Source organism: Cupressus sempervirens, chromosome 7 (genome assembly GCF_028749045.1).
Source record: "Cupressus sempervirens isolate cs-2001-9-10 chromosome 7, ASM2874904v1, whole genome shotgun sequence".
NCBI classification, from domain to species: Eukaryota; Viridiplantae; Streptophyta; class Pinopsida; order Cupressales; family Cupressaceae; genus Cupressus; species Cupressus sempervirens.
In genome coordinates, this window is record NC_143124.1 from 111,885,681 (window position 1) to 111,909,210 (window position 23,530).

A 23,530-nucleotide genomic window follows, 5' to 3' on the forward strand; every position below is an offset into this window, starting at 1 on the left:
AACTTTTAAATACTTTATTACAACAATTATGTAAATATTAAGAAGTCCTATCTAATTCTTTTACAAGGTTCAATAAAATAAAATATCATTTGAGTTAATTTTATTATACTTACTCTCGTAATATAATTAGGATAAATTATATTGCATTCAACATTTATATAAAAAAATAAAAATCTTAGAATTTATTAAAGAGAGCACAAATAATATTGACCTATAAATTTATTTTAAATAACTACATAAATTCTTGAATACAAAAGAGAATATAGATTATTAAATCTTAAATATTTTATAATAATAAACTTAAGTTTTGATTAAGGTTGATAGGCATTTTACAATGATAGAACGGGTTGGGTGGAGTGGGATGGTGTGAGCATGTTAATGTTAACTTTTATCTTTTTAGGTTAAATTTGACAATCATTTGCATGTCAAAATTTAATTTAATTATAAACATAATATACTTTTAAAAATAATTTAATAAACAACACATAAAATATTTGATAAAATTATAATGTTTGGAAATATTAAAATCATCGATTTTTTTAGAAATTATTATAAAAGGCTTAATTTAATGGAAAAAATACAGATAAAGCAAATATAAGTAATTTTGAGTGTTGTAAATTAAATTTAATCATTTTGTAGTAATATCTATCGGCATTTGTTTAGATAGATTTATTTAAGATATCTATACTAGTTTTTAATTATTACTTTCATAAATTCAAATATATTTTATTAACTTTTAAATTTTTTAGTAAAATGGATTACAAAAATATTAAAAAATCTTATTTAAACTTTAATAAGTTTCAATAAAATAAAATATCACTTAGATTAATTTCCTTATACTTACTTTTATAATTTAATTGTTTCTTTACATTGTTGAAATTAAGATGGAATAAAACGATTAATAATAATTGGATGGGATAAAACTATTAATAGTAATTTTAATGAGAATGGATCAAATATATAATTTCAAATAATAACTTTATTTTATTAGATATATATATTATTGACAAAACCATTGAACCCGTTTAATATACAAGTGCTAATATTTATATATGATAGCTCATAGATATTCAGACGGAAACATCCAACTTGCATCGTCTTGAACGGACTTGCTGCTAAATTACAACCAAAAAAGGACTGGAAATTGAAAACTAATAATAAAGGCAAAACCACCGCTCCAATGGGCTGGGCGGTATCTTCTGAAGCTATACCTTGGGAAAGGGTTTATGTGGAAAATTGCCGGCGACCAGACAAGTCTAGCAGAAGTCTTTGGTGACAGAAACATTTCTATCCAAATCTTATCTATCAATTTCTGCTTGTACCTCATTGAAAAGATCTCCGTTGCTTTCCATCCGATTCTCCTTAAGATGCAGTAGCGCCGCCAGCGCTTGACTCATCGTGGGGCGTTCCTCTGGTAGGGCTTTCGTACACTGTAAAGATATCTTCAATAAGTTGTGCACTTTTTCTTCTTGTTTTTTCTCGGATATCTCCTCCATTAGAGATTTATCAACCAGATTTACTAGGCTCCCGCCGGCCATTACACCATTTTCAATCCACTGTTGCAGAGTTATCTCTTCACCACTCTCAGAAAACAAATTTGAGCTGGTGGGTTTTGTGCTCGTCAGCAACTCCATTAAAACTATGCCGAAGCTGAAAACGTCGGCTTTTGGAGTCAATGGCGCCATATATGCAAACTCTGCAAAAACCCCAAACAATCATTCAATTTTACTGAAACAAGCTTCAATAGGATGATGTGTAGATTGAAATGCACGACTTCTTACCTGGTGCAAAGTAGCCTATAGTTCCCTGAAAAGCTGAAGAAGAAGATCCCCTGCTATCTTGCTGGAGATGGATCCCAAGCATTCTAGCAGTACCGAAATCGCTCACATGGGCTTCAAGATCTTCATCCAGAAGAATGTTTGCAGGCTTCAGATCACAATGAACAATGGGGAAGCCGTAATCTTCATGCAAATAAACCAATGCCTGAGCTATAGATATGGTGATGTCAAGCCTTTTGGATAAACTCAAGCTTCTGCTCTGTTCTCCGTCATGTACAGCTGCATCTAGATTGCCATTTGGGAGAAATTCTAGTACCAGGGCCCTTAAGCTGTTATCCCAAGCATATCCCAGAATCTTCACCAGATTTCTGTGTCTGATGCGAGATAAGGTGTGTAGCTCCGTGTTGAAACAGCGTTCTACTTCTTTGTGGTTTTCAATCTTTAGGACTTTCACGGCCACTATTCTGCCATTATTGAGAACTCCCCTGTAAACTGTGCTGATGCTGCTACTTCCAATGATGTTGTCGGAACTGAAGTTGTTAGTAGCATTCTGCAAATCTCTTCTAGTAAACCTCAGAGGATCTGAAGGGACATTCAATAGAGAAATCTCATCTGGTTTGCTCTTCGTTCTCCTCCAATGGTAGGCAATGAATGCTAAACAGATTAGTGAGCAAAACACCACAGCGGCAGCAATTATTATAATGACCAGCAGTATGGTACGCTTTTTGTTTTTCTTGTGAGAATGCGGCCCGGCAGGGCAGGGGCTTCGATCATTCATCCCACAAAGCTTAAAGTTGCCCTCAAAGCTAGATGCATTGAAATTTTGTAGAATACCCACATGAGATACAGGGCCTTCTAGCTTGTTGTGGGAAAGATTAAGATATACTAACTTTGACAAATTCCCCAGCTCAACTGGTATACTTCCATTAAGCAAGTTGGAAGACAGATCCAGGCATGTTAACATCTTCAAGCTGCCTAATTCAGCCGGGATCTCTCCTTCAAGCCTATTATTTGACAGATTCAGAAATTGCTCCAAGCTTTTCAAGGAAGAAAGAGTATCGGGTATTTTACCTTGCAGATTGTTGCTTGACAAATCCAGCCCGTGAAGGTTGCTGCAGCCCCCTAACGCGGCAGGGATTGTCCCAGATAGCTCATTGTTCGACAGATCTATAAACTGTACCATTTCTAATCCTCCCAGCTCTGCAGGAATTGATCCAGTCAATCTATTGCTGGCCAGGTTAAATTTGAACTGCAATCCTCTCAAGCTCGCCACAGATCTGGGAATAGATCCACTAAAGTTATTCCGGGACATGTCCAGGTATTGAATCCGTGTAGACATTCCGAGACTTGGTGGGATTCGACCGCTTAACCTGTTATCTGACACGTCGAGCAAGGTGAGCCAAGCCAGCTTGGAGATTGCATCTGGAATGCCACCAGTCAACCGGTTGGTTTGTAGGGTAAGTTCTGCAAGCATTCGGCAACCGGATATCTCCGGTGGAATCGTACCTTTGAGAAGGTTTCTGTGAAGATAAAGCCCTTGGAGATTAGAGAGGGAACCTAGAGAAGGGGGAATTGCTCCGCTGAAACGGTTCATGCCCAGATGAAGTTTATACAAGTTTGAAAGATTTCCAAGCTCGACTGGAACGGGCCCGTTGTAGGAATTCCCTTTTATTTGAAGTATTTTCAGGTTTTTCAGCTTGCTAATTCCTCTAAGAGACCCGTTGAAATTATTATAGGAAAGATCAAGGATTTGAAGCAAGGAGCATTTGTACAGTGCGGTTGGAATCTCACCCCACATACGATTTGATTGTAAGGACAAGAAGTTAAGCTTGCTCAGCTTGCCAATTTCTGAAGGAATTTTTCCCGTGAAGAGATTATCACCGGCAGAGATATTGGTAAGGCTAGAGCAATTGAAAAGAGTGGAAGGAATGGGGCCCGAAAGATTGTTTTCATGGATGTTGAGAACTTGCAATTTGGGGAGAAGCCCTAATGTTTCTGGAATGGGTCCTGTAAGATTATTGCCATACAGGGCTAGTAAAGTCAGATTAGAACATTTACTCAGACTGGGTGGGATTTCTCCGGTGAGTCTGTTGCTGAACAAATATAGGATTTGTAAGGAAGGCAGGGATCCAAGCTGGTAGGGTATGCCGCCAGTTAAATTGTTGTTGGATAGCTCAAGCTTAACCAAAGATTTGCAGTGGGATAGAGTTGCTGGAATGGTTCCAGACAAATTGTTTAGATACAGAACCAACTCTTGCAATTTAGAAAGCTTTCCAAACTCCAGAGGAACGGTACCAGTAAGCTTATTTTTATGCAATGTGATGGTTGTGATATTTTTGCAGGAGCCCAGAGTTGATGGAATAGGTCCGGTTAAGTTATTATCATATAACTGCAAAACCTCTAAGCTTTGCAGGTCCCCTAGCTCAGAAGGTATTGAACCTTGCAGACGGTTTTCACTCAGATCTAAGGTATTTAAACGAGTGCATTTAGCTATGGAAGGAGGTATGCTACCACTGAAATAGTTCTTATAAGCAATGAAAAACTGCAGATTAACCAGATTTCCAATAGAGGAAGGAATTTCACCTGTGAAATTGTTGACGGATAAAATGACAACTGATAAACTGGTGCACTTGACAATGGCATCAGGTATGCTGCCTTCCAGATAATTGTTGCCCAAATCCAAATACTCCAGAGCAGATAATTTCCCGAAGCTTGAAGGAATGCTTCCCGTGAGATTACTGCCGAAGAGAACAAGATAAGAAAGCTGTGAGCATTCCGCAAGCTGAGCGGGAATGGTGCCGTGAAATGAATTTGTATCCAAGTCCAGAGAATTCAGATTTGAGATGTTTGCAATGGCAGGGGAAATGACCCCTTCAAGCCCCTTGTTGTAAAATGTGATGGAAACAACATTGTTAAGCGAATCACATGCTATCCCAGACCAATTACAATGATGGGCTTTGTTGTTCCAGTCAAACAGGGCATTCATGGGGTCTCTGGAAATGGATTTCTTGAATGATAAAAGGCCTTGTAAATCTAGGGATTCATCAGCCCGAGCTAAGTGGTACATGGGGCATATCATGCCTGTTACAGATAAAGAGATAAGCAACAAGCTACTCAATGAAATAGTATAATGCCATATCAGTAATGCTGATGCCATTGGTTCAGTTGAGACCAAATTAATATGATGTACTCATGGTGATATAGATGAATATATAATATCTCAAGATCAATCATGGTTGACGAAGAAGATGAATTCATATTCATTTCAGGTCTACATGATTCCTACCAAGTATGAAACCGCGGCGAAAAGAAAGAAAGTATGTCAGTCCACTTGCAACTTTATATGGTGCGCTCTCCAGGACGCACTAAATACAAATTAAGGATCAAAGCGCTCCATATATTTCTTCTACTATAGCTTTAAGCTCAGGCCTGGAATTTCAGGCCAGTCATCTCGAAAATTCAAATTCCGGGCTATAATTCTTTTGAAAAATGCAAAGTGTAACCTATAAAGTAACTTGCAAAATTTACAAACAGATGTAATACATGCAACCTCTGTTCAATTTAATCCATGGCATGCAACCATAATTCTCAAAACCGACATTTTTACAGGTCTGATTGTGCCCACCAGTTCATTGCAACTTGAGCATCCGGATCAACCACCCTTGATCAATAATGAACAAAAGTCATCTTTGACCGGCATGGTCGGCATCACGGGAATTTCGGGAACTTATTTTGGATTTAGACCTAAAAAACTAATGAAAGAAGCCAAAGACAGTGAGTACGACAGAAATATCGATATCACAATCCATGCCGAGTTTTTTAAGCGCCGAATTCTTCGTATCACTGAAACAACTAAACCGATTCGTTTCCTACTTGACTTGTAGGGACCACGACTTTCTTCTTAAGTGTTGATGATGATTTTCTTCGGAGGTATTGAGTAAAATTTTTTTGGGTGATGACTATAAATGAGATTTTAGGGCTCATTTTGTTGTTTCAATAGGACTAGGAAATTAGGAATATGTTTTCTATTTTCTGTTTGGTTCGTCAATTAGAATAGGGTATAGGGAAACATATTCTCATTTTGCCTCTAAAATGAGCTTATGTCCATTCAAAAAAGTAGCTATTATTGGAATAGCCATTCCTATTCTCAATATGCATTCTTATTCTCAATTCCTATGTCTACAACCAAACGAGACCTTAAGGTTCAAAATTCCTGAAATTTGAAAGTATATTAATCTAAATATAATTTTCAAGTGAATTGGAGACTTCAAATTGGCAAATTTAATCACTTTACACGTGAGCTTATAGTACATAAATGTTGAATACAAAAAATGTTTCTATTGAAAATTAATATTTTATTATTATTAGAATTTGAATGAATTTAGTATAATAAGATAAGCATGTAATATACATACATGAAAGCGAATAGAAGAATTTCAACATAATAATTTTGAGTGGCCATTTCTTATGGAAATGCACAAATATGTTTGAATAAAGTAAGTATGTGTTATTTATTTAATGATTATGCACTAGAAGTTCACATGTAAAGTGATTATTTAAGTATGTAATATATATTTGAATAAAATATAATGTAATACTTTATCATATGTCACCTTCTTAAGATTATGTGATGCTGGTCAACAGTTACTGATTGGGATTGCAGGATGCCAACACATGCCATGTGTCTCCAAGTTTGGGCTCGGACTACCACATGTCACCTTTACGAGATTCTACGACATAGTCAACAATTGTTGAATGGGATTGCAGGGTACCTACACCTGGCATGTGTCTCTGAGTTGGGTCCTACATTGTCACATGTCACCTTTCTAAGATTATGCAATGCTAGACAATAATTGCTAATTGGGATTGCAGGGTGCCAAAACCTACCACATGTCCTCAAGTTTGGACCCACACTACCACATGTCACCTTCTACAATTTTGTGATGCAATCAACAATTGTTGACTAGGATTGTGGAGTACCAACACCTTCCATATGTTGAAAACAATTATTCAATTGTATGTTGTTTTTGATGTTACACAAAATGTCAAGCACTTACTGAGCAGTCAATCATAGTCGAGATCACTCGGGCATCGAAGGTAGTTTCCTATATGTACCGAGTGTTCAGTTATAACCAAGTTCAAAGATAGTATTGACCGAGCTTAGTTGGTTAATGAAGCTAAGTTTGTATTGACTGAGTTGGGTTGGTTAACATCAAAACTCCCGTTCTAACCAAGTTGGTCAGCAAATGAAGGGATCCTCTATGTTAACAAAGTACTCAATTCTGTATTAGCCAACTGTTAGCATATTAAGTTTGATAAATTTATTGGTTAATACAAGATGACTTAAGGGATGGTAATTGCATGATTAAAAGAGTATTCAAGCTTACTTGACAAGGTGAATCATATAAATGAAAGGTCAAGTTGAGGATTAAAATGTGAAATTTAAGTAGATGAATTAAGGAAGTGAATTTGGAAGGATATCTATAAGAGGACAGAGTATCTGAGTTAGCATAGCTACAAAGAATGTTCTAATCAAGGAGGATCAAGCAATCGAGCCATAACAAAGATCTAAATTAGCAAAGTTAGTTTCATCAACAATCAGGTCTAGTCATTGTTTCTCTCTAATAATTGTAGCAATGAGTCAAACCTTCTAATAGAGTTAACCTAACAATTATTTAGCAAATCCTCTAACAAGGCGACATTTCTAGATCGACGTGTCTGAAGACCTCTAACAAGGCCACTCCTAACATGGTGAATTAAATCCTCTAACATGGTCACACCTAATATTGTGTTTTATAACCTCTAATAGGGTTGGCTCAAAAAAGGTCTCACTTTAGAAGAGTTAAAAATAGTAACTAGTTGTAGTTGGTGGCTTTCCCAAATTGGGTTTCCACATTAAATCTTGGTGTCTCTTGTGTTCATATTATTTCCTTTATGCTTCTGGAACTAAGTTAGTAAAGGATAAATCACATTAAATATCTTAAGATCTAATTATCTTTGTGTTAATCGGGTAGCAATAGAATATTCAGTATTAATTGAGTTTCAACAAGGATTTGGTTTAAAATTGTGTTGACATCTTAAGGGGTTGGGATTTACTTTTGTAGTAACTAATTCACCCCTCCCCTCTTAGTTACTCCTTTGCATTTCCAACAATTGGTATCAAAGCTATTGGTGCTTGTAGATAAGGTTTCAAGAATCTAAGCTAAAGATCAAGATGTCTTATAGAAGGAAAATTCCTAAGTTGAACCGAGATAATTTTCAAGCATGGCAGTAACTCATGAAGCTGCATTTGGAAACTATTGGAGAAACATGCCTAAAATACCTAGAGAACAAGTATGTGGCACCTATTGCACCTTTGTCTATGGACCAAATTGTGGAAAATAATAATCCCAACATAAAGATGAATGACATTGCTTCTACTCTCAATTATGTTGAATTTGATGAAATCAAATATTGTCCTACTACTCACGAAATGTGGATCAAGCTGAAAGATATTTATGGGGGATATGACAATGTGAGGAGAGCTAAGGAAAAATGTCTAAGAGGTCAGTTTGATCAAATGAAGATAAGAGAAGATTAAAAAATTGCATAATACAATGAAAGAATCAAAGCAAGTGTGAGTGCAATTAGAGACTATGGGAGGAAAATAGATGATGTGATAGTGGTCAGCAAGGTACTCAGAACTCTTCTTACTATTTATGAAATTAGAGTTTCAACTATTCAAGAAATGAGATGTGATCCCAAAAATGATATAATTTTGGATGCACTAGTGGGAAGGTTGACAACCTTTGAGTTAGACAACTTTGATAACTATGTTCCTAACTCTAGTAAGATTGAGTTTACATTTCAAGCTAAACTATCACTCGAAAAGATAGGTGGAAAATTTGAAGGCAAATAGTCTGATAGTGAAGATGAAGATGATTTTGATGATGACCTTGAAACCATTGAAGCTCTGCTTGCAAGAAGATTCCCTAAAGGAAAAGGAAAGAACAAAGGTAAAATGTCATTAATCTAGTAAGTAACAGTTTTTTAAAGAGATTGTGTTCAAGATTTTGTATCAATGTTTTAGATCACACTCTATGATCCATCATCAAGCGAAAAGAGAGCTGAAGGATAAATTAGAACATCTCTATGTTCTAATTTATCCTTCAGAGAGATGTTCTAATTTATCCTTCACCTCTCTTTTGTCCAGATGATGGGTCACAGAGTGTGATCTGAAACATTGATGAAAAAAATCCAACACAATCTCTTCCAGAAAATATTACTTACTACATGATGGATTATGGAATGGTTATGTCTTTAATGCCCCTAATCTATTTTTCTTGTGAAGAAGTTGGTCACATTGTTGCAAGGTGTCCAAACAAAGAAGGAAAAGAAGTATAAAGGAAAGAAAGATTTCAAAAACTACAAAAACTACAATGATAAAGGTAAAAAATCTTGTTACATGGCTAAAGACTCTAATAGTAGTGATGATGATGAAATGGTTTACATTGCTATTTAAGATGAATCAGATGATGAAAAGGATAAGATGGGCCTCATTTTTCATATTAGCAAGAATGACACATGGATCATAGATAGTGGTTGTTCACACTAGATGACTGGTGATAAAAAAAAAATTGAGCACTTGGAACATTATGATGATGGAAGTGTCAGATTTGGAAATGATGAGCCCTATTATGTAAATGGAAAAGGTTGGATTGCATTAACTAATGAACTCAAATGTTTCAATGCATACTAGGTTGAAGGAATGAAACACAATCTACTTAGTGTGGCATGGATGAACAACATTGGATTCAAGGTAGAAATCATGAATTAAAAGGGCAAGCTATTGAATGGGAATGGAAATATAGTTGGAAGTGACAATAAAACAAAAGGTAATCTATTCTATCTAAATCTAACTAAAAGTTCATGTTTCATAGCACAAGTAGAGGAAAGTTGGTTATGGTATAAAAGATTGTGTCTCATGAATTTTAATAACCTCATCAACATAAGAAAGAATATACGAGTGAGAGGCATTCCAAGTGTGAGGAAAATTGATACTTTACCTAAAACTCAAGGAAATGCAATTGGAAATCAACAATCTTCACCACCTGAGCCCCCTAAATCTCCAGTTCAACCCAAGTTGCATCTAGTGCAACCTGAGTCACAGTTTGAGGGACCTGAGTCTCAGTCAAAAGGACCCACGTTACATATAGTGGGACCTAAGCATGATTCAAAAGATAATTTTGAACATGGTGAACCGAGTGAATCAAGTCCAAAATCTAGAAAGAAGGAATATGTACTTGTTGGATATGTTAGAAGGCATCATGCACTTGAGAAAGTTATTGGAGATTAGTCAAAAGGCACAATGACAAGAAATAGACTAAATGGTACATGTTTTTTTACTTAGTTTGAACCTAGAATTGTTAAAGATGCATTAGACAATGGAAGTTGGTTTGAGGCAATGGATGAAGAGATTGAACAAATTGAAAGGAACAAGGCAAGGTTAGTATGCAAAGGTTATGCTCAAGAAGAAGGTATTGATTGTACGGAGAAACATTTACTCCTATTGTAAGACTAGAAGGTGTTAGAATATTACTTGCTTATGATGCACATAAAGGATTCAAAGTATATCAAATGGATGCAAAGTCAACCTTCTTGAATGGAATCCTAGAAGAAGTCCACATTGAGCAACTTGAAGGTTTCATAGATCCTCACAAAAGGGATATTGGTTGTAGATTACAAAAGTTTTATATGGTCTCAAACAAGCCCCCAGAGCCTAGTGTGAAAGATTGCATAATTATCTAGTAAGAATTGGGTTTCAATGGAAAAAATGACAACAATTTATACATCAAGGAAGGACTAGAAAATAAGATATTGCTGGCAAAATTTTTTGTAGATGATATATTATTCACTAGACGTGATGACTTACACAAATTGTTTTATGAAGAAATGAGTAAAGAATTTGAAATGTCAATGTTTGAAGAGATTAAATTCTTTGTTGGCCTTCAAATTCGATAGAAGAATGATGAAATCTAGATTAATCAATCAAAGTACATCAAGGAGTTATTGAAGAACTTTGGAATGGAGGATTCTACACTAGTTGGAACACCTATGTCTACTATGCATAAGCTTTCCAAAAATGATGATTCCAAAGAGGTAGACTAGATTACATATAGATCAATGATTGGAAAAATTCAGTATGTAGTACAAACAAGACCTGATATTGCATTAGTAAGTGGTATGGTGGCAAGATTTTTTGTTAATCCAAAGGAAAATCATATGATGGCAATAAAATAATCATGAGGTATCTAAAAGGTACTGAAGATGATGGTTTGTGGTATAAGAAGGGAGGCAAATTTGAATTAAAATCCTTCACTAATGCTGATTGGGAAGGAAGTATTGATAAAAGGAAAAACACTAGTTGTGGAGCATTCTTTCTTGGAAAGAGGCTAGTGTCTTGGGCAAGAAAGAAACAAAATTGCATCTCTCAGTTTACAACAAAAGCAAAATATTGCAGCAATAGTCAATTGTTCCAACAACATTTGGTTCAAACAACTATTGTCAGGTATGAAGGAAAAAAATCAAGGATCCAATAATTATCTTCTATGATAACACTAGTGCAATTAACATATCCAATAATCTAGTGATGCATATGAAGACAAATGACATTGTTATAAAATATTCATTTTCTAAGAGAATTAGTGCAAGAAAGAGAGGTGAGATTAGAAAATGTGAATACACAAGAACAAATTGTAGACATATTCACAAAGCCATCACCTAAGGATGCATTTTTGTATCTAAGAGGTAAGCTAGGGGTCATTCTCCTATCTAAAGCTCACTAAACAAAGATTACTTATTTGAAGATCAATCAAGCTGATGTAGTATTGTCAGAATAGATTGCATATGAATCAGTACATTGGGTACATGAAAAATCCATTGCATGTTATCTTTGGCATGAGATGTCAAAGAGGGAGAGTTGTCTATCATATCAAAGAAATTTTGTATCAATAAGTTAGATGAAGAGATTGCAGTTAGAGAAATCAGAGAAAACCATTCCAGAGGGAAAGATTCATGTTAGAGGGAGTTCTCATGGATGAGAATCATAATGAAACTAAGGATATTATCCTTCTATTTTTCTCTAAAATTTCTTTGTACTATGACATGTGTTTCCATCAATGCCAAAGAGGGAGGTTGTTGAAAATAATTATTCAATTGTATATTGTCTTTGATGATACCCAAAATGTCAAACTCTTACCGAACAATCAGTCATAGTTGAGCTCACTTGGGTATCGAAGGTAATTTCTTGTATGTACCAAACATTCATTTATAACCAAGTTTAGAGACAGTATTGAATGATCTTAGTCAGTTAACGAAGCTAAGTATGTATTGATCAAGTTGAGGGTATGTGCAAGATCATGGTGTACCAAACTATGGCCTTAAGTGGCATTGAAAAATCAACAAATTAGGGTTATGTCAAGTTGACACATAATTTTAAAGTGGTTATGGACTTAAAATCAAAAAGTTGTAAGAAAGTAATCTGTAAGAAATTGAATGTATTTTCTAAACTACTAGGCCTTATCTGCAGAAACAAATAATTGATTGGTCAAAAGTTTGGATTTTAATGCAGTACTACAAAAATTTCAGGGCAAAAATAAAAAGTAGGTGTATGTTTGACCAACTTAATCAAAATCAAATGATAATATTTTTTAAATATAATTATAAATATAAAAAGTAGACTCATGCCCAGATGTGATGCATATTTTTTGGTATTTTTATTTCAAATAAATAATTAAATATGAATTTTCTACAAAAATTTCTTCAGAAAAAAAAACTCCTATGTTTGACCACCTTAATTAATAGAAAATTATGTAATGCCTCACCAAGGGATCCAAAAGAATTAACCTAAAGTTTTACTAAGTTTGCTAAACATTTTTTTTTAAAAGTAAGAAAGTATAACATACACATCAAACACATAGTAGCGGAAGCAATAACATGTAATCATCAACAAACATACCTAATAGGTTACATTCCTTAAGGATCCCAAGACGTTGAGTCACATTTAAATTTAATTAATACTATTTCTAACAACTACCACATCTACATGAAAGAATAATGAAAAGTCCGAAGTCCATATTATACATTTGTTTTGAATGCCTCTTGGCAAATTAATTCGGAATGCTCAATCATCCACTGTACATGTCACACGGTATGAAAGGCTAAAAGAATATACATATGTAGAAATAATAAAGATACATCATCCTCATCAAATCCATGATACAAGCACAATAAGGTAAATGAATCTAATAACATACACGATACATCTATCCACCATAAAGATATAAACATCCAACATGAAATACAACTATCCATCATTCATAAAACACAACTAATCTAAGTGCGTGGTTCCTCCCAACCGTCAATAGCGTCATTAAACCACCATGAGTCCTAGCCATCCCCCACGCATAACATCCCAAATCAGTGAAGAGATCATCGGTACTATAGTAATAGGAACATCACTCCTAAAACATACTACATCATATGCATAAAGAAATCTAACATGCTAATCATCCATATAAAGAAATGCATAAGTAAATAATATCACCTAATCATGATAAACAAGCATCCCAAGAAGCTCCAGCCACAATAGCAACGAACGGATGGATCTTAAATGGTAAGAGTAAAAAGCACTACCACCCGACCGTGTGGAACCTAAATGGTCCACTCCCACCGTGCTGAGGAGATAGTCTCAAGTCCCAAACAGGATATCAAATCACATAATCACAAGTACTCTCTAAGTCTAGGAAATTCTAAAAGTATACTAAGTCAAGGGTTCCAACACATAGATCAACATCTAGACCCAGAGGCACCACAAAGACACATGTAGGAAATCTACTATGCAAGCGAGAAAGTGTCATCGCAAAAGTCATGTAGAAGTTACTCGAGCAATCCCTTAGGAATCTTGGGTCCCTAGTGATCCTTGCGGCCACTAGTATCCTCTCATATTGACAAGGCATACCACGGAATGCAAGGTCATAACCAAGTGTTCTCTCTACCCCATCCTAGCCTGTACTATCACTCAAGGCATGAGAGAGAACATACAATTATCTTGTTAGGTTCATTTTCTCTCATTTAGTGTAAATGTTTTCACTTATTAAAAACAACTTACAATGGGTTTCTCCAGGCAGCCTCTTAGGGCCTTGACCCCCATTGCAAGCCACTTCCTGACTCTACACTTAGATAACCTACCCTAGGCTCATAAAATCACAAATCAAAGAATCATAATAAAATTGCCTCAGTCCTATACAAGTGACTGAAAAACATCATAAAAGATAAGCCACAATAATTACATCAGTTCTTCATGAGCAACTGATAAGCATCAAATAATAATCATATGATCACAACAATTCTCTATCAGCAACTGAAGGCATCAATGATAAATCACAATATCCAATGGTTCTCCAATGAGCAACCAGAAAGTATCCAAAAGTAAATCACAATACTGATTGAAGACTCCAAAATGGTCAAGTCACACATGTCACAACATGACATCATCAAGAACAAATCATCCAAAACATCTCAGTCCTCTCAAAGTGACTAGAAGGAAAATAAAATATAACTGAGCGATGACTCAAAAATAGTTAAGTTAGGTATCTCATATACATACACCTCAGCTTCACATAAGGAAATTGGAAAGCAATAAAAACAATTGTAAATACAAACATGTCATAGAGCATAGCATCACATTACCAAGGTCAAGTATAAAAGATCGAGACCATCATTAGCATGACATCACAAACATATAGCTCCCAAGCCTCTGGTATACATCCTAAACTAGTCAAGACTAGGACAAAGCCCAAAATCCCAAATCATAGACAGTATAGAGAAAACATCATAATTTCACAATTTGGATTTGATTTGAAAAATATAGTTGATGTTAATGTAGGGTTTAAGTTCCAATTTAACGAATGCATCCAAGTAACAAAGTTTCATAGTTTACCCCGAATTAACCCATTCTTGTTCCTATAATTAGAAAATTGTATCATGACATAATAGTAATTATCGTCATTTGTTAAGTTATAATAATAATTGATTATTAAATAAAAATAATCTCAAATCCATTAATATTCAAATTTTTACTAGTAAATCTAATTAACATATTAAATGATCCTTATCATTAAATTCAACCTAGTTATTAAATTAATAATTAATAATTATTTATAATTATTAATTGATTAATAATCAACAACTATTCACAAAATCCTTTTATAAACTATATATATATATATATATATATATATATATATATATATATATATATATATATATATATATATATATAAATCATTAAATGAATTAATAATTAGAAACTCATCTAATAAACATTATAATATTATCGCTTATCAATTATATTATTAAATAATAATGAAATCAATATTAAAATTCATTAATAATAATAAATTAATTTTAAAACTTATTAACAATTCATAACAATAACTTAATATGCAATATTTATAAAAACTCATTTAATAAAAATTAATATAGATATATATATATATATATATACATTTAACAACTCATAACATAATAAATTAAATTTTATAACAACTAAATTAAATATTAACTAGAACCTTTGTTAAAATTATTAATAAATTAATATTAAACTAAACTATGTTAAGGGGGCTGCCGACATGACAAGTCGTGTGGTCCCATCTCTTAATTTAGTGCAGTCGTTGCATTAATGTAGCACAACTTTAAAGCCGTCAACCAGAACAATGAAGATGAATGGTGGGGGTGGGGTGAAACCCCTCCCCACGTATATGCTTCATTTTATTTATTATTTTATTTGTTTAATAAGATTAAATTTAGTTTCAAAATTTTATTAATTATTGTTTAGGAATTTTTAAAACAATCCTCTCAAATAAATATATATTATTTAAAAATTTATTTTTAATAAAATTTTAACCAAAAACAATCCCTCATTTATATACTTTATTTTATTTTAAATTAAATTCAAACAACCTCTCTTGTAAAATGTATTATTATTATTATTATTTTTAATATCATTTACAAATATAATCTAATAGGAGAAATTCTATCAACCATTCGAATTTTCCTATTTTAGCATTTTCTTTCTTTCAAACCCCACCCAAATTTAATTACAATTTTAATTCTACTGAGGGAGAATTACAATGATATATATATATATATATATATATATATATATATATATATATATATATATATATATATATATATATATATATATATATATATATATATATATATATATATATATATATATATATATATATATATATATATATATAACTCATAACCAAACAAAAACAACATACATGCCCGAATTCAAGTTTACAAGATTGAAAGATTTGTTGCAATGAAATACAAACAATCAGATGCATAGTCACGAAGAAGACAGGAAGGAACAATTGCAAAATTAATCAACGATCAAAGCACAAGACCCTACCTGCTCCTGATGCTAATACAACATCCCTAAAAAGCTGTTAGAGAATTCACTCCTCTTCAATAACTTTAAACAACATCAAGATAACATCAAGATAACATTAATGCGGAAGCAATATGAACATACACATCAAATACACATTTGCAATTACAAATTTAGTTTTCAATTCCTCAAGGGTTCCTTTATGTTGAGTCACATTTAATAATTTTAAATTAAATTAGTTTAATTAAAGTTAATTGATAATGGATATTATTTGGGCAGGGGCCCTAGCTCAGTTGGCTAAATCTTCCCTGTTGCAAGGGGTTGGTCACAGGTTCTAGTCTCCCCCGTCCTCGTGGTACCGGTGGGCGTGTCGCACCAGCGCTGCCGGTCACGTTAAAAAGTTTATCAGGCACACTGCAGGTTATAGGGGGGCCGTGTTGCACCGATTCTTGCAGTCTAAAAAATAAAATAAAAATAATGGATATTATTTGATAAGATTGTAATTATTAATTAACTTAATTAATTGTAATTATTAATTAATTTAATTAATTGTAAATCAATTAAGTTTAATTGATAATCGAAGTTACTCAATAGGAATTTTAACTATCGATATGTACTATTTAATAAGTTAAATAGATAAATTCTCTTAGAGTAATTTGGAAAAATTGATTTAAAACCCAATATAGGGGTGATTGCATGATTATTTAAATGAAAGAATAGGTTAATGGAAGGAGTAAACGATGGATTGTATCTACTTGAAAACATACATTTAACACAAAACTAAAGCTTTTGTCTTTAAAATCAAACCCAAAACTATGAAACTGTATTGTTTTGCGTGTATTGTCTATGCTTTTGGATTTTGGAGTCGATTAGATGTTGACCATTCTAGGATGTACACTAGAGGTTTTGTGAGATTTCTTTGATACCATTTATGTGGCTGGATGTTATGATGTCTTTTGTGATTCAAATTGAGATTATATTTGTGAGATTTACTTGTGGAGCATTTATGTGTACTTGGATGGGAGAACCATCTTATTATCAGGTTTCCTGTTAAGGAACCGAGTTTGATCATTATGGGTGTTGTGGTATGGGACACAACTGTATTTTTAAAAAAAGAAAAAAGAAAAAATTTATGTGCTTAGGAGAGGTTGTCTAGGTACATGACTTGGGAGTGGCTTGCAATAGGGGTCTGGGACCCAAAGTGGTCAGTGCCAGGATAACCTAATGCAAGTTATGTAATAAGTGATAATCTAGTAATTAAAACTTTTGGGGGGGAAGCACACTAAAAGGATAAGTTAGAGATATTTGACCCAACCATGCCTTGAGTGCTTGTAAAGACTAAGCCTGAAATGGGATGAGTGCCTCGTCTTCTTGAGAGGGCTTTCTAGTTTCCACATGTGTGATGTTGAGGGTCCGGGGTTCAGAGTAACCAGTCCAGGGTAACTCAACACTTGAGGGTCCGGGGTCTATTAAGAGATCAGTCCAGGGTAACTCGAGCAGCCATGTGATGACACTCCCTAGTATGTAGCCTGTGTCTCCTCTATAGATTTTGTGTGTACCTCTGGTGGTGTACTTATTTTTGGATATGTTTATTATGGTTATTACTTTGATTGATGATGATTGGTGATTCATGGATGATGTACTCTTGATATGTGGTTTTTGACTTGAGGTGATTATCTTTCGTTGACTTTATCTTATGATTTTGGTATTGGTTTATACTTGGTTCGTGTATGTTGCTTGGTTATGTGGTGTCAACATTGGATTGAGAGTTCTTACTTTTGGATTATTTTATCTTCTTGAGTAGCATGTGTTACATGTAACGCCCCGCCAAGGGATCCAAAAGAAATAACCTAAAGTTTGACTAAGTTTGATAGCATTTTTTTTAAAGAAAGTATAACATACATATCAAACGCAAAGTAGCGGAAGCAATAACATACATAACAAGTTGCATTCCTTAAAGATCCCATGACGTTGAATCACATTTAAAATCTAATCTAAAACTAAGTCCATCATTTAATACATCCATATGAAAGAATAATGAAAAGTCCAATGTCCATAAAATATACAATTGTTTCGAATGCCTCTTGGCAAATTAATTTGGAATGCTCATTCATCCACTGTACATGTCACAGGGTATGAAAGGCTTAAAAGAATATACATAAGCAAGATAAATATACATTATCCTCTTCGGATCCATGATACACGTGCAATAAAATAAATGAAACCATCCATCATACATAATAAATCCATACATCAAGAGATATACATCCATCATAAAATGATACAACATCCAACATATAATATAACCATCTATCATAATGATCCATGAACATAATGAGGGTATATGCCAACAGGAATACTCCAACCACGGTGTCTTAGACGGATCTCAATGGTAAGAGTAAAAAGCACTACCACCCGACCACGTGGAACCTAAATGGTCCACTCCCACCGCGCTGAGGAGATAGTCTCAAGTCCCAAATAGGATAACAAAACATATAACATAAATACTCTCTAAGTCTAGGAAATCCTATAAGTATTCTAACTCAAAGGTTCCTAAAATAGATTGACATCTAAACCCAGAGGCACCACAAAGACATGTAGGTATCTACTATGTAAGAGGGAAAGTGTCATCGCACAAATCATGTTCGAAGTTACCCGAGTAGTCCCTTAGGACTCCCAGGTCCCTAGTGATCCCTGCGGCCACTAGTATCCTCTCGCACTGACAAGGCATACTACAGAATGCAAGGTCATAACCAAGCGTTCTCTCTACTCCCATCCTAGTCTGTAATAGCACTCATGGCATGGGCGAGAACATACAATGATCTCTTATTAGGTTCATTTAAGTTAGTATTAAGTGTAAAGTTATCACTTATTAAACAACTTACAATGGGTTACCCCCAAGACCACTTAGGGTCCCCGACCCGCATTGCAAGCCACTTCCCGACACTGCATAAAGATAACCTACCCTAAGCTCATGAAATCAAAAATCACATAATCATAGAAAAATCACCTCAGTCCTATACAAGTGACTGGAAAGCATCATAAAGATAATCATAGTAATCACATCAGTTCTCTACGAGCAACTGGAAAGCAACAAGATAAATCAAAATATCCATCGGTTCTCAACAAGCAACCGACAATAATCCAACAATACTGATCAATGACTCATAATGGTTATTCAGGTATCTCATAGCATACATTCCGCTATTTCACCAAGACACTGAAACATAATATTCAACAAAACAAATATACTCATCATAAACATGCCATCACATACATGGTTGAGCAATAATGATCAAGGTCGAGTCAACATGATACCACAGTCACAAAACCCCAAGCCTCTGGTAGACGTCCTATAACTTGGTCAACAATCTAGTCAACCCAAAAGAATCCCAAACATAAATAGCATAAGGAAAACAAGATACAAGCACATTTCTTTCAGTTTTAAGTTAAATGTGGAGTTACAGTTTCCATTTCAGATTTTACTAACAAGTGATGGAATATTTTCATCATTTTTCTTATAGTAAATTTAAATAATAGCTTAAGTATAAAACAAATATTTACCCCATGATCAATTTCCTAAATTTACTAAGGTAAATATTATTATATTGACTTTAAGCTGATGATGATAAGATTCCCATTGATTTTCATTAATCTAGACTTAAATTAAATGATCACCTAATTTAAAATAATTAATTAATGTCTTTAATTAATCATTCACAATATATATCTTATAAAAAAAATATTATTTAGTAATATTTTATTTATATTAAAAAAAAATATATTACTAATATTAATCTTATTAATAATAATTATTAATAAAATTAATAATTAAAAATTTATACATATTAAAAAAAACTATTAACAAAGTTTAATAATTTAAAAATGATAAAATAAAAATGTTTTAAAAAAAAAGACTACGTTTATAGCCCACGTGGCTTTTAAATGAAGACTGCTAGCCACAGACCAGGCTGCGGCCGCAGCAACAGTACTATGTACTGTTGCTGCTGTCGCAGTCTATACTGTGGTTAGCGGCAGCAGTACCGTAGGAAAAGAGTGGGGACGGGGTGGGGTAAACCCCCCCTCCCAAAGTCATTTTGATTTTTTTAATTTTATTTTTATAATTTTTTTATATATATGAAACAAATTTAAAAAAAAAATGACGTTTCTATGAAAAGCATTTTTTGTTATAAAAACGTTTTAACAACAAGACTTTATAAATCATGAATTCGATTATAATCAAACCTATTTTAAAATGAATATATATTTACTGTGTGTGTATATATATATATATATATATATATATATATATATATATATATATATATATATTCTTTTACCGAAAGTTCAGAATTAAATCTAATAGACAAAAAACTAGATCCCCATTTCTTATCTTCTTATCAATATTTTAAAGAGGATTTTCCAATAAGATTTCTACCCTTTCTGATAAGTTTTCACAATTTACAATCTATTGGGGAGAAATTATATTGATCAATTAAAACATTCCATGTACAAAATAATTTTCCAATATCCAGAATTCACAAGCATGATATATATTCTTTTCCAGAATTATCATGCATCATGCAATCTAAAATCTTTTATTAAAATAATTATATTTTCAATTATTAATTTATTTTAGAAACTTAATTGGTAAAATATTTATTAACTCAAATAACAATAATATTTAGCATTTATTTAAAAATGAACTCTAAATATATTATTATTAAATTAAATAAATATTATCACGTTCTAAATTTATCCTTAAACTTTTATCCTCAAATTTCATTCTTTTTATTTAATTAATTTCTCAATTAATTAAATATAATTAAATATTAAAATGTCATAATAATCTTCTATTAAATTAAATCATTAATTAATCTTTTTAATTAAACTTAATTGATAGAAAATACACCAAGGACTCATAAAACAACATACGAAAACCCATCATAGAAAAACAGATACCAAATCAAACAAAAGGGTTATAATCACGAATTAATGTCATATGATGCATTCAGAGGGTACTAACTCAGATGCTTGTTCTAATTTTCAATTAGGAAAAATGGCTTAAAGGTATGGGATTTGGACTTAAGAATTTATCTCCCCTCTCTTACCATTGAGATAATGTGATAGGGTACAATCATCCTGGCAATTAAGAAAAGTCGATACTCGTTACCTGCAACTTGCATAAAATCCATGCATGTACAGACACAATATTCTAAGCTAAACAAGCAATGGCAGGAAGTGGTGCATCATGTAGATCTCGACTAGTAGGTGACTATGACTCCCTTCCTTAACCACATCAGAAACATCATACATAAAGAAAATAAACACGCACACCATACATATGCAAGTATGGGGTAAGTATCCATAAGAAAACACATGTGATAATAAACCATCAATATCTGAAAACATTGTATAATCATCATGCATATATGAAATATAGAGTAAAAATCAACTGAATCTAAGACAATATCTGATAATCACCAACAATACTGCTAATCATTAAACATAAAATTAGCCTAAAAGAGTTCAACAAAAATAACAGAAATGCGAACTAGGAGCAGGCACTACAAATTTTACCAAATTTATTTATTTTTATTTTTTTCTTATACTAGGCAAAGCATAGAATGTGATGCAACTTTTAGATTTAAAAAATGTTATACCATTTGAAAGTTATAGCTATTTTTCAATTAGTATGTCAATGAAAATTAACTAATAAATACTTATCAAACTCAGAATTTGACAGCAATTATATTAATGAAATCTTGAAAGTGATATTAAAAAACTCTTTTCATTTCATTCAATTTTGATCAAAATAACATTGTCAGATGGCTACCCGAAGTCTGAGTGTCACTAAAACCCTTCTAAAACAGATTTTTTGGGTTAACCGAATAGGCTTGGTAAATACTAGGCCTAATCGTATATCTAATTTCAAATTGGATATCCGATCAGCCCTGGCAATTTTACACTCATATTTGGAGGAAAATTTCGAAAGGGGTATTATTTTAAATTTTAAATTTGGAGGGAGACAAATTTAAGAGGAAATAAATTTAAGAGGGAAACTTTAGATAGTTTTAGAGGAAAATTTATTTTGGGAAAGTGTGGACATTATTATTATTATTATATATTATTATAATTATTATTACATTATAGTAATATGTATGATTATTATTATTAAATATATAGTAGTATTATATGACTAAATTATTAGATATAATAATATATATGGTTATTATTATTATTAAATCTATAATCTAGTAACACATATAAGGGTATGTGCAAGATCATGGTGTGCCAAAAAGTGGAAGGTAAGGCCGAGCCTTATCAGATATCCGATTACAGATCGGATATTCGATTTGATATTGAATATCTGAAAACATATCAAAAATCTGATATGCCAAGGAGCCTAATATATTATTATTATAATAATATTATTTAATAATATAAAAATATTACCTTATAATAGTATAATATAATATAATACATTATAATATATTACAATATTATATTATATTATAATTAAATACATTATAATATTATATTATATTATATTATAATCCATTATGTATTATAATATAATATAATATTATTATTATACTATAATAGTAATATTATATTATAACAATATAATATAATATAAAATATAATAATAATAAAGTAATATATTATAATATAATACATAATAAAAAAAGTAATATATAATATAATATATAAATTATAATAATATAATCTAATATAATAATATTATTATATTATAATAATATAATAATATAACATAATGTAAAATATAATATAAAATATCATATGTTATGTAAAATGATTTGCATTATAAAATATGAGATTTGCGTTATAAAATATCATATCCAATATATTGGATATCCCATATTATATCAGATATCCCATATTGAATCAGATATCTAATATAATATTAGATATCCGATCCCTACCATCACATATATAAAAAAAAAACATAGACCTACGACCTTGTATTTTCCAGATTTTGAAGCCAAGCGCGATCGATATCGGGTTCTACATCGGATATTGGATTCTATATCAGATATCAGATATCCAAGTAAGTTTTTTTTTTTTTTTTTTAAAATTCATTTTTAATCTAAATTGAATAGATTTTAGCATAATTTTATTTGTTTTAGTTGAATCTAGGCTTTTTTTGAAAAAAATGGTTAAAATTAAGGTTTTTAAAAAAATATATATTACGTTTTGCAATTCAATAGGAATGGCTGATCAGAATTATGACACTGAGGCACAGAATAATATTCCTCGTAACCCCCCACCAAACAATCCAATA

At 32.4% G+C, this 23,530-nt stretch overlaps 1 protein-coding gene across 1 annotated transcript; it reads right to left on the minus strand.

The window, feature by feature from the left end:
* Positions 1-1,024: 1,024 nt before the first annotated feature.
* On the minus strand, positions 1,025-5,078 carry FLS2 (Leucine-rich receptor-like protein kinase family protein). Its single transcript, XM_089790811.1, has 2 exons — positions 1,782-5,078; positions 1,025-1,696 (listed from the first exon to the last, which is right to left on the minus strand). The coding sequence occupies exons 1-2, from the start codon at positions 4,933-4,935 to the stop codon at positions 1,299-1,301; spliced, it is 3,552 nt and encodes a 1,183-aa protein (XP_089646937.1). The 5' UTR covers positions 4,936-5,078; the 3' UTR covers positions 1,025-1,298.
* Positions 5,079-23,530: the final 18,452 nt, after the last annotated feature.

Excerpts from the sequence above, each read along its gene's own strand:
- FLS2 (XM_089790811.1), bottom strand. The coding sequence starts at position 4,935 with ATGGCATCAGCATTACTGATATGGCATTATACTATTTCATTGAGTAGC. Across the intron at positions 1,697-1,781 it reads TATAGGCTACTTTGCACCAG|AGTTTGCATATATGGCGCCA; the intron begins GTAAGAAGTCGT and ends GGGTTTTTGCAG.